Here is a 12,774-nt window from a genome sequence, read left to right as displayed (position 1 = left end):
ATTCCAACATGTATACGCTAAAGCAAGATGACAAAGGAAACATCACCTCTTTCAATTTGAATACAAAGATCAGAAGATTAAGCAAAGGTCTAATTTCGAAAACAGACGCTAAAGTAAAACATCATAAAGTATGAGAATTCATACAAGCCAAATCCAACATACTACAAACTGAGGGATAGAAGTTAGTTGTTGGTAATATAAGAGATGAAAGATTCCATCTCCTTGTGTGCAAGTCCTCCATGACTAACAGACTTCTTGATCTTGTTTCTCAACTCCACCACCCTCTGCCTCGTCTCTTCCCCTTCTGGTGTTCCCATCAAAGTCTTGACAGCTTTTTCAATCGCTGTTGCTGGTACTATTTCCTTCCTACGAGCCCAACTCCACACTGAGACTCCAATCTTCCACACGTGTGTTACCAACAAAGTGTGATATGGCTGGTCAACAGTCATTGGCATAGCTGCCATTGGAACTCCCATACTAATGCTCTCCATTGAAGAATTCCATCCACAATGGCTCAAAAACCCGCCAGTAGACAGATGCCCCAAGATTTCCAATTGGGGCGCCCAACTTCTCACAACCATTCCTCTTCCTTCCACTCTTTCTTCAAACCCTTCTGGCAGTTCAATTTTCTCATGTCTTTCTTCACTATTCTCCATGTCTACCCTTCTATCTGATTCTCTTACTACCCATAGAAACTTATGGTTGCTTTGTTCTAAACCAAGCGCTAGCTCCTTCACTTGCTCTTGTGGTAATGTAGTGGTTGTTCCAAACGAAACGAATATTACTGAATTAACATCTTGCTTGTCGAGAAAATCCAGGCATTTATGGCTAGTCTTTTTGTTGCCAGAAATAGAAAGTGAATCTAGTGATTCAGGCAGCATGTTAAATGGACCAAAAGCCCACAATGGTGTATTCTCTTTTGCCTTAGCAAGTGAATCTATAAAGTTGCCTTCCAATTCTCTGCAGGAATTAATGATATCTCCAGAGTTGTGCTTCCATTTAAGTTCCTTTCCCACATACTCAGCCATATTTGGACCAAAAGTACTCTCCACAGTTGGGAACTCCTCACCAAGTTGCTGAATCATTTCGTCGTGATCTTCATCAACTATATGAATAGTTTGTCTGAGTGAAGAGTACCTAGTGAAAGCTGAAGTGGGGTGGAAAGCATAACACTTGAAGTTGGACATTAGATGCAAATGATCACCTATGTAACTTATCATTAAACAGTCATGAATCATGACCAATCTTTTCGTATTGGTCGATAGTTCATGACATGTTTTGCAAATAGTCTCACCTAGTCTTTCCAAGAAAACATCTTTTGTTTCTGTAGGAGAAGAGTGTACTAAGAGGTCATTGAAATGGATGTTTGAATTTCCAAGGTTTTCAACAGAGGTTTGGAGACCACCTTGGAGGCGTTTTTTCAAATCTTGGTTCCTAGCAGCAAGGCAGAGGAAGTGTACAGGAATGTTCTGGGAAGCGATGATTCGAGCTAAATAGAAGAGTAAGTTGAGATGGCCGTGTTCTGGCCATGGAACCATAGCTACAATCACTTCATTAAGATGAAGAACACTGTTGTCTGATAAATTGGTAGCCATTGAAACAAAAAAAAAAGTTCTCTTGGTTTTAAGACTTGGAACTGAGATACGAGAAAAAGGCGTATATGGTTTAGGCCTTAAATAGTTACTACTTCCCCAGTTTCAATATATGCGTCTTGCACTCTTACTTTCCTTTTTAATTAAAATAAAGTCATTTGTACAGGGTTAACAACAATTTTGTTCCGCTAGTTATTGCTATATTCTGATTTTAATTCTTATGATATTTAACTATAATCACTTGAAATATGCATTTTTGATCCCTTTGCGCTTGTGAATAATCACAAATTTCTTGAAGTACTAACTGTTGCACCATTTAATTACCTATATATTATGTTAAGTTAGTATTGTTACTTTATATTTTAGGATAATATGCTTCTAATAATATGTCTAAATATAGCATATTTTCGACATAAAGGGACCAAAATGACATATTTTAATTAATTAAAGGTTAAATGTGTGAGTCATATATCACAAGGATCAAAATCAAAATTTATCCATAATTAAGGGACTAAAAATATTATTATTAGTAATTTATTAATTCAAGCATTAATTAAAGGTTAAATGTGTGAGTCATATTATTATTAGTAATCTCATGTTTAAGAACATAAGATTCAAAAGGTATATTATCATATTATACACATCTATAGTTTAACACAATCCAATTTTTTCCTTATTTTCTAAAACTTTGTGTCCGTCAAATTTTTTTTTTTTTTTTTTTAAAAGAGACCATGGTAAACTGTTTATATAATAAAGAAAACCATTTGGTATAGAGATCTGAGAAATTTTATGGGGAGATGTTCATGAGATTTAATTGAGATTCCTCAAGCAATAATTAAACCAATCTGGTCATTGTATACAATTTCAACCCGTCAATGGTGACCCAATTTTTTGTCGACATCGTCTAGAACACCTTATTGGTTTTTGGTTGAAACCAATCTGAGTCATTTTATGTATAATATTTTTTGACTAGTTGAGAGTGACCTGATTGGCTTGTCGAATTCGTGGTAAACGACAAATATTGGTTAGGTGACTTATTCTGGCTTGGTCAAGCTTCTAAAATCAGTTTATTTTAAAAAGTATTTTTTTTAAAAGTACTTTTCAAAAAAGCACTTTTGGCGAAAAACAGTTTGTGTTTGGCCGATTAATTAAAAAAACACTTTTGAGCAGTCATTAGTTTGGCCAAGCTTTTAAAAAGTGTTATATTTATATTTTTCTCAAAAGTACTTTTCAAAAAAGTGCTTTTGAGCAAAAACTGTTTTTTTAGCTTCTGAAAAACTGTTTCTGCTATTCTCCAAAAGCACTTATTTTCTCCCAAAAGCTTGGCCAAACACTTCACTTTTTTTCAAATAAGCACTTATTGAAAAAATAAGTACTTTTGAGGGGAAAATAAGCTTGGCCAAACAGGCTATTAAAAATTTCAAGCAAACTATTTGGAGTGTATCTCTCAACAATTTTTACTCTTCTCAAAAGTAAAAAGTCTGAGAAAAAGAAGGAAATAAAAAGGCCAAAATGGTTAAAGATATATAGGGGTAATTGAAGATATAAAGTTCTTTCCCTAATTAATTTTGGTTATTCTCTAATAAAAGAAAACTTAGCAGATTACTAATTCTAAATTAGTTGGTCCGATATAGATAAATGAAATATTATGGAAGATTAAGATATTGTGTGTGTATTTGTTATTATCATATCAAGGTTTCTTCCCAAGCCATAGATTAGTCAAATCAATATGCAATATCATACAAAAGTAGATCAAGTCATAGTGAGATCATACATCACGATCAAACTTGTAAAGTTCATACTCATATTAACTTAATTGCCAAATTCACATGTTCAAGGAAAAAAATCAAGAAGCCAAAATTAATGTAACTTAAAAGTGAATTTTTTTATGTTCTATGCCTAAAAGCAAACTAGTTGTTCTCCTGCTTCTAGAAAAAATTAAAAAAAATTATGAAAATCATCATCAGAAATTTAGAACGATCATTGTTCCTTAGTTCTCTCCCGCTTTTATGCTTAGAGTGTGTAACCTTTTCTTTTAATCTTTTGCTTCTTCGCACTATAGCAATTTTGCTGATTATCCTTGTTGTACGACCCGTTTGGCCATGAGAATTTTTAACTTTGTTTCGGAATTTTTTTTCACTTTATTTGAAAATTAGCGTTTGGCCATGAAAATTTTAAATACAACTTAAAATTGTATTTGGAATTTGAAAAATAGCTAAAATCTTGTTTTCACTTTCAGTACATTCTAACAACCAAATATTATTTGCAAAAACTATAACCAAAAACGACTTCAACTCCAACTTCAAATTCCAAAAACAAAAAAATTGAAAAATATTTGGTTTTCAGGACAAGCGCCTACTAAATCTTAGCCATTTGAAGAGAGGGGGGAAAAAGAGAAATTATTGCTTTCATTGAGAGTTGAACTCAAGACCTCCCGCTTACTAAACGGGTGCTCTAACCAACTGAGCTATGAAAGCTGATGTGCCGTAGTTAAGTGCAATTTAGTATTCATAAAGATTACTTTACAAAATGAATTATGATGATGCAAAGTGTAAACATGTGGCATTAAGAGATTTACCGCTAGGTTAGCTCTGCTTCATAAAAACAAATATTTTTTCATCGATTAACTGAGGTTAAGGTTAGTGTACTAGTATGACATATAAAAATACTTTCAAATCTATTTAAAATCACTTTTATTTCCACTTTATGTGATTCAGAATCCAAGTCTAAAGAAGCATATCTATTCTTTCATTTATCTATATCGGAATACTAAAGAATTTCGTCAATTAAATCAAGTATTGTTAGAAGAAAATCAAAATAGTAAGGTAAGTGTAATATATCAAACTACAAAGGAGGTCAATGTTATAAAGACAAACCGGGAGGGAGGTCTCTGAAATTATTCCTATTTTTTATTATTAGGGATGGTCGTTTATGCTGTTCAGATTGGATATATACCTTCGGTTTAGATATTGGTCTTTAGATTCATAGAACTAACATTCAATTCAATCTTAAATTAGTTCAAATTGGATCGGTTTCTTAAGTCTGGTTTCGGACTAATCGATTTGGTTATTTCAGATTTTCGATTTTGAACTTATAAGTTAAGTTTCTTCTTCTTACAAAAATGAATATTCTAATAATTATATCATGTTCTCGCATATAAGCAAAGAAGCTAAAAGACAAGAATGACAAATCCACCGTTGCACAAATCATCTCCATATTTGTGGGTCTATCTCAATTAGGCATGTGCCTATGAAATTCTTCGGCTCCAAGAAATCATTTTTGTGGCTCGGGGTGTTCACGGTTTGGTTAAAAACCGATTCAAACCGAAAATCGAACCAAACCGATTAAAGAAATCGATATTTATTTGGATTGGGTTTGGTTTGGTTTTAAATTTTTAAAAAACGATAATATTTGGTTTGGTTTTGGTTTTACAAAAAGTGAACCAAAGAAAAAATCGAACCAAACCGACAAATTTTATACATAATTTTTATTATTTATATACATACAATACATTATTTTTTATTAATACTTTTAAATAATTTTTATACTTTTTTCAGTAAAAAATTATTTACTCTAATAGGCTATTGAACTTTATACCTTAAGCCCTTTTCTATAAACAAATCCATAAATTCAAACTCTTTTGGTCAAAGAAACAACTTTGAAATTTACCTATATTTATTTTTTGTATTTCTTATAAAATTTATTCACTTAATTAAAACTTTTAAATCCTATATTTCTTCCATAATCCGAGAATATTATAGCTACCACAATAAAAGGGTATTAACGAATTATAAGTTGGAAAATGATAGAAAATTCTCTCCTAATTGTAAGAAAAAACATGAAAAAGGGAAATAACGTTAGTTTTCTAAAAACCGGAAAACCGAACCAAATCGACTACAACCAAACTGATGGATATGTATTATATTTGGTTTGGTTTGGTTTTAAGTATTTTAAAAATCGATTAGAATGGGTTGGTTTTGCTTTTAACCAAAACTGATCCAAACCGACCTATGAACACCCCTATTTGTGGCTAACAAATTTTGATTTGTTTTAGCTTAACAAATTTTGATTTGTTTTAGCTTTTCTTTTATGAACTTGTAAGCCAAGCTTGTTTTCCTATAAATAGAGGAAGTTGTTCTCAATTGTAGAATCAACGAGCAAGACATAAAAATTAATCTTGGTTTCTTTCTCATCTTTTCTTTTTGTCTTTGTAATTTTTCTTTTTAATATATTTATCAATTTTATTTTTTCTCCATAATGGAATAGTTTCTTCCTGTTGGGATACTAGATGAAGCTTGATCAAGTTATTATAATAAATATCTATATTTTATTGTCTTCTTATATTGAGATTTTCTCATTATCATCTTTATACACCAATGTGTCTGATACTAATTATATCTATTTAACAAAAAATTATGTTGTTATTTTATTTCTTATTTGGAGAAGAGAATGATTTAAACAAGCTTATTGATTTAAATCATTTTTATCTCATTTCTTTTATTCTTAAATTATCACGAAGGGATTGACTCAAATAAGTTTTTTGATTTAACAAATACTAATCGAAAGAAGCTTTTGTTCACCTGGTGCTCTCAACTAAGATAATTCTTGTTTGAAGTTATTACTTTAATTGGTTAACTACACAAATCGAAGGAGGTGTTATTAATAAGTTATTGTTTAATGTCGCTAACTAACAATAAATTCATAGAGCGAGAGTGATGCTATTCACATACTGTCGTTATATGGAGTGGTTGAATTAGAAATAAGCAATTACCATATTCTTTAAACAATGTCTTTATTTCACTGTCAATCGATAAACTACACTCATCGAAAGAGGTGTTATTAATTGATTATTTTTATGGTGGTATTAGAAATAAGCGGTCATATCATTGAATAGGGAAATATATAATAAACTTTTGATTTTATTATAATGATTTTATCTTTCCGATTCAAAATATCCCAACATTTGTCTTTTATTATAATCCATTCAAAAATATTGCTTGTGTTTGTTATTTTAGTTTTTAGACTTTGAAACAACTCTCTTTTTCATCAATTTGATTCTCTCAAATAACAACAAAGATAATACAAATCTGTAGCTTAGGTGGTTTCAGTTTCTGTGGGGCGATATCTTAAACTATACTAGAATTTGACAGAGTACAAGCTGAAAATACTTATGCACAATAGCCTCATCAGTGTTCTGTCAATTGCCTTGATAATTTCTCATTCCCACCGCAATCATCCAAATAAAATATTCATTCAAGCAATGAGATCCATATTAAGAAAATTCCTAATCTAAATAAAATATAAAATCATTCAAGATATATCATACTACTAATAATTCATATTCAAGTCAACCATTACTGAATCCTCATAAACATTATGCAATTTAAATATCAATTAATATGTTTCCTTAAGGACCCAGTGTCACAGCTCTTCAAATGACAATAAAAATTACAATCAGATGCATCTTAGTTTGCATTATTCATTAGCCTAATAAGGCATATTGACTGATTTAATAGGATATTGAACTTAGTACTCCCTCTATTTCATAATAAGTGATGTTTTTAGCCTATGCACATCATTTAAGGAATTGTTCACTCCTGAAAAATTAAGAGTGATTTTACTAACTTACCCCTAATTAAATTTACCTCTTTCCTAAAAAAACTACTTAATGATTCTCGACTTATGTTAATAAGGGTAATTCTGAAAGAACAAGATCAATTTTTCCATGAAATCCTAAAGCATTATTTATTTTAAAATAAAATGAAACGTCTAAAACATTATTTATTTTGAAACAAAATGAAAAATCTAAAACATTACTTATTATAAAACGGAAGGAGTATTAGATATATAGGCTTATGTTTAACGATCAGGGATATAATGTATAAAGAGTATCAAACTCCAAAGTCCTCAATCCAAAATTCAATTTAAAATCCGAAAATTTTAAAAGTAAAATCTAGACCCAAATCCCTAATTCGAAAATCTAAACCAAAAAAGTTCTCTTTCAATTTTGGTCAAACCATATACATGTCCAACCCTAAATTGTAAATTTTGATGATGCTATTTGCACCTAATGGACTAACCAAAGTCCAAAGTAAACATTCGGGCTTTCTTTCATACACACGCTTACAATTAACAAGTACCTGACATGACATGTTCTCTTGCCGCTATTTGTTTGAAGTTCTTGAGTTTCTGTCTTTGAAACTGCCCATGTCTGAATTTTCAAGCTATACTCTTCTTTAATATTCACTTCATTATTAATGTTACACTGCTATCAAAACACCCTTTCACTTCAACAGCTATAGAGTTGCAATAACTTTGGCTGTTCAAGCTTTACTTTTTTCTTCATGGGCTTTGGTTTACTACCCAAAAAAATCTTGATAACATAAATTGGGTTTCTTTAAAAGGCAGTTTTTTTTTTTTTTTTTTGGACTAAAAAGAAAAGTCCATATTTGTCTACTTTTCTTGAATATACTTTATTTAATTTTCTTAATGTTAAACTGCTATGGAAAGACCCTTTAATTTGTATGATTATTTGAGTGTTGAAGCTTTAGTTTTTTCTTCATGGGTTTTGAGTTGTTACCCAAAAAATCTTCTGTTGATTTGATATTGAGGGGTTTACATGAATTGGGTTTCCATAAAAGGCAGTTTTTTGTTAAAAAAAGAAACTTTTGCAGAAAGTATTTTGCTGCTTCTTCAGTAGAATTGTCAGAAGATTCTTGTTCCAGTTCAAATGGTGAAAGCAGTATGGAAAATGAAGAAGTATTTGTTGCTCCATATAGTTGCAGAGAAAGAAAGTTGTTGTCAGTTGTTACAAGAATTTGCAAGTCTTTGAGTTGGAAAGTTGCAAAAGAGTTACCTTTTAGAAGTTCTATGAAGAAATATGGTTTTACTCATTCGATAAATGGATTTAGGATGATTATACATACTTTCGCGTTCGCAGGGATGCGTATGGAGGTCTATGCATTGCTTAAAGACATTGTTTTCTACTTTCTGGAAGTTGGTTTTGACTTGTATAAGATATTCCATCTTTTTACAACAGAATCGGTTTTCGTGGCTGATGTACTTATCAAATTGTTTGCTGCAAATAAAATGCTTGATTGTGCAATTGATGTTGTTAAACAGGCTAGGAAAATTGGGCTTGAACCAGGTATTTTTTCGTGTAATTTTTTACTAAAATGCTTGGTGGAAGCTAATATGAAGGAGCATGTTCTAAATTTATTTGAAGAAATACAAAGCTTTGGACCATTGCCTAATTTAAGGACCTACACAATCCTGATGAACTTTTACTGCAGTTACCATATAGATAAAGAAGTAGCCCAAAAGATTCTGGAAGCAATGCAGAAAAGACAGATTAGTCCTTCTGTTGTTACATATAGTACATACATTCATGGACTTTGTAGAGTTGGGGAGACTGATTTTGCTCTGCGCTCCGTTCGGTATCTGAGAGATAACAACGAGCCATTAAATTGTTACTGTTACAATGCTATTATTCGCAGATTTTGTGCTACAGGCGAGGTAAGTAGAGCTATAAGCATTTTTGACGAAATGAAGAGTTGGGGAATTATACCAGATCTCTGTAGCTATAGCATTCTGATTGATGGATTATGCAAATGCCTGAATCTTGAGAAGGCTATAAATTTAATTGAGGAGATGAAAGCTAATAACATAAAGCCTACCATAGTTACATATACCTCACTTCTTAATGGATTCTGCAAAATTGGAGCGATGGAAATAGCTATTAAAACGTTTTATGAGCTTGAGAATTCTGGATACAAATTTGATCAGCTTGCTTACAGTATTTTAATAAATGGATTTTGTGCTCAAGGAAATCTCACTTCAGCCTATAAGCTACTGGTGGAGATGATCAATAAAAAATTGGCTCCGGATACTTCACATTATAAGCGATTAATTCGTTGTTTCTGCCAGATGGACTCTTCTAATAAAGTCGAGTATTTAACTATGATGGTACAAGAAGGTTACTTGCCTGACACTATTACCTGCGATTTCATGGTTAATTGGTACTGTACTGAAGGGAGAGTGGCAGAAGCTTTGCAACTGATTGATAAAATGGTAAACCAAGGGATCACATTAAATAAGTATGCCTATAATGCAGTGATTAACAGACTTTGCAAAGATAGAAAACCAGAAAAGGCCATGGAAGTAATTCCAATAATGCTTAAGAGGAACACATTGCATGTTGCAAGTTGGAACACTCTTATTGATGGTTTTGCTAAAAAGTCCGATTCAAAGAAGGCATATATGTTGCATGAGAAAATGCAAAAGCTTGGGATTAATCCTGACATCATCACGTGGACAATTCTTGCTAACATATTATGCATGACAGGCCAAGTGGGAAAAGCCAATGAACTTCTGAGAGATATGATTATGATGGGATTGAATCCTGATACTATCTCTTACACCTCCATGATAGCTGGCTTTTGTAAAAATGGATATGTGAATGAGGCCTTCAAATTGTTCAACAAAATGCCATGTATGCCTTCTGTTGTTACTTACAATTGCCTCATTAATGGATGTTGCCAGGTAAATAGCATTGATAAGGCTTTAATCTTGTATCGGAGAATGCAGAAAGTTGGGGTTACTCCAGACATCATCACATGCACAATTCTTATTAATGCACTATGCAAGAGGAGCAAAGTGAGTGAGGCTTTTGAATTGTTCAAGGAGATGCCATCAAAGATGCCCTCTGTTGTTACCTATAGTTGCCTGATTGATGGATTTTGCAAGGAAGGTCGAATGGACAGGGCCGAAATGCTGCTAGATGAAATGCGAATACAGAATGTCTCTCCTGATGCCATAACTTATTACATAATGATATGTGGATACAAAAGACTTGGACAATTGGATCTAGCTTATGATATATTTTATGAGATGATAGATGAAGGTATCTTGCCGGATGTTTTCTTCAAAACCCTAGGGCTTAAACAGATTGGATAAAAACATGATGTCAAATAAAAGCTTATTGGAGTGTTCGGAATCTCTATACACTTCACAGGTAAATTTAGAAATTTTCTATGTGTATGTGCGAATAAACACACTAGCACGCAATCTCAAAGACTCTTTTTGTTTGGACTTCTTTGTCTATTCATTTTGGTATGAAATAAGTCGTCTCTTATCTTTGATAACCAAAGTTATAATATTCACATCAAGTCAAAAGCTAAGTTGGTGCTATGTAAGCTTTTCAATCACATCTCTGAGACACACGGGACAAATCGTTGCATCTTCTGATTAATCTGCATCCTTTTAATAATTAAGCGAACACAGAAGATCTGTGCTTTAAGCTATACACTGTTCTTACCTCCCTCAAAATATCTCCTCTTTTCTGATAACCAAGAAATCTTTGACAAGTTGTGTACGGTTCGAACCTTGGTGGATAACGCGCTCCCCCTCTCCCCTTCTCCCCTTAAATACCAGGCTTTTGTCTGCAGCAAGATTCAAAACAATGGCGTGCACCTAACCCACAGATTATGCATAGGTGTGCTCCTCTTGCTACTAGAGAAATCCCTGGGGCGCCGAAGTGTCTCCTATTTCTTTCTGTTTATATATGCCATATAATGCATAGGTGAGCTGTATCCCAAAACTTCTCTCTTTACGGATTTTCAGCCTCTCAATGAGGATAAACATTTACTATTGATCTCGGTCTTAATCATTCTATTCCAAAAAGAACAAGAAATACATTTCACACCTCTTTTTCTACCTCAATGTACAAGGTCATGCACCAAGTTTTTACATTTTTCATGCTTAAAGCATTTATTACTTACCTCAATCCCATGACTTGACATAAGCAAGGTGTAGAAAACTTTACTATGAAGCTGCTGTGTTTTCCCCTACTCTGTATTCTGGCCCAAAATACTTATGTGACGTGGAGCAAAGCGGACTTACAAATGCTAATTCCCAGTCCTCAAAATCCCAACTATGCCTTCGCTATGGTTGTCCCATTAGCTAGTTGGCTAGGACTGTGGTGTGAAGCCTTCGGCGTAACTTAACTATGCTTCATACACAAACATCTATTTTTGTGTTTTGTTGCTTTTTATAAGCCATATGTACCACCAAAACCTGTTTATGGTTACCAAGATTCATTTGTTATTTCATCTTTTAGTTCTAAATCTTATATTCTCTCTTTCACTCTTTTTTTTTTTCTCAATGAAGTTACTTGCTTTCATTCTCTGATTGCTGTTGGTTAGCTTGTGTAGAGCTCAGCAGTGCTCAAAATTATATTGGATAGATTGAAACAATGAAACAACAAACTGTCATTGAATCTGATAAGATTGGCCTTTTAGGGCATTGTTGATGTTATGATATGTTGGGATATACGGTGATGAGATTCCTAATGAACCAAACTGTTTTCCTTTTGTTTGTTAGTGGTAAGATAGTTTCAAGCCATTGTCTTAACTATTTCCCCCCAAAAGCATGTTTTTTGTTACCGACGCACAAAGAAAATATTTTGTTGCGAATGAACAAGATATTGAGGAATTGTCCATACGTAAAATCAGAATTATTGATACGGGCCTTTTCCACAGAAAAAGGGAATCTTGTGTTCTAATAGAAGCATAAGTGATGTGGATTATTCAAGAATCGAAGTCGATTTGCTTTATAAAAAGAAGATATCAATGAACTTCTATGAAATGGTTTCACGGGATTCAGCCAATTGTCTTGATCGTGGAATATCATTGAGAAATAGGAATCCGGGTTATCAAAGGATTTCCTGCGATTATTTCTAGTATGGAATGAGTCAATCATCCACTTTGGTATCTTATTGAACAAAAATGGTGATATTGTTCCTCCATTGATCAAGAATTTCGATTTTTGGGAAGTATCATGATCGTCCAATAAGAAGGGTTTCAATGAAAAAAGATAGAATTGAACAACCGTACAGGCATCTTTTGTGCATATGGCTCTACAAGAAAATTGACCCCCCTCCTTTCTTCTTTCTATTGAAGAAAGAGAAAAATAGAATCTATTAAACTCAAATGGGTAAATGATCAAATTGCCATCCTTCCTTTCGGAGGAGTTAAAAAATACTATGATGGCTTCGTACAAAGACTCCGTTTTTTCCTCTTTTCGGATGATAAATCTTTCTCAGAACATGGAGTGTGAATCAAATCCACGTTTGAATTGAAATTGAGATACTGATGCAAGTTCTTCCCTTTTGAATTAGATAGAT

General features: G+C 32.8%; 2 protein-coding genes and 1 non-coding gene across 23 annotated transcripts in view; 1 reads left to right on the top strand and 2 right to left on the bottom strand.

Moving 5' to 3' along the window:
- Positions 1–13: 13 nt before the first annotated feature.
- Positions 14–1,783, bottom strand: LOC132640414 (zeatin O-glucosyltransferase-like). The gene has a single exon (XM_060357004.1). It carries the CDS (start codon positions 1,593–1,595, stop codon positions 183–185), a length of 1,413 nt encoding a protein of 470 aa, XP_060212987.1. The 5' UTR covers positions 1,596–1,783; the 3' UTR covers positions 14–182.
- Positions 1,784–3,995: 2,212 nt separating this feature from the next.
- On the bottom strand, positions 3,996–4,069 carry TRNAT-AGU (transfer RNA threonine (anticodon AGU)). Its single transcript has one exon. It is a non-coding gene; the product is annotated as a tRNA-Thr (tRNA).
- A 3,417-nt stretch (positions 4,070–7,486) lies between these two features.
- Positions 7,487–12,774, top strand: part of LOC132640305 (pentatricopeptide repeat-containing protein At1g62914, mitochondrial-like) — a 13,648-nt gene continuing 8,360 nt past the window's right edge. For 16 of the 21 annotated variants that reach the window (XM_060356876.1, XM_060356924.1, XM_060356931.1 and 13 more), the window contains exon 1: positions 7,488–10,605. In XM_060356876.1, the coding sequence (XP_060212859.1) occupies positions 8,154–10,547 (2,394 nt within the window). In that variant the 5' untranslated portion in view covers positions 7,488–8,153 and the 3' untranslated portion in view covers positions 10,548–10,605. Of the gene's footprint in view, positions 10,606–12,774 lie in introns of all 21 variants that reach the window. The other 5 variants (XM_060356959.1, XM_060356905.1, XM_060356945.1 and 2 more) reach the window with 1 other exon arrangement.

This window comes from Lycium barbarum, chromosome 1 (genome assembly GCF_019175385.1).
Source record: "Lycium barbarum isolate Lr01 chromosome 1, ASM1917538v2, whole genome shotgun sequence".
NCBI lineage: Eukaryota > Viridiplantae > Streptophyta > Magnoliopsida > Solanales > Solanaceae > Lycium > Lycium barbarum.
Note: the sequence above shows the minus strand (reverse complement) of the source record. Positions and strands in the feature narration are given on the sequence as shown.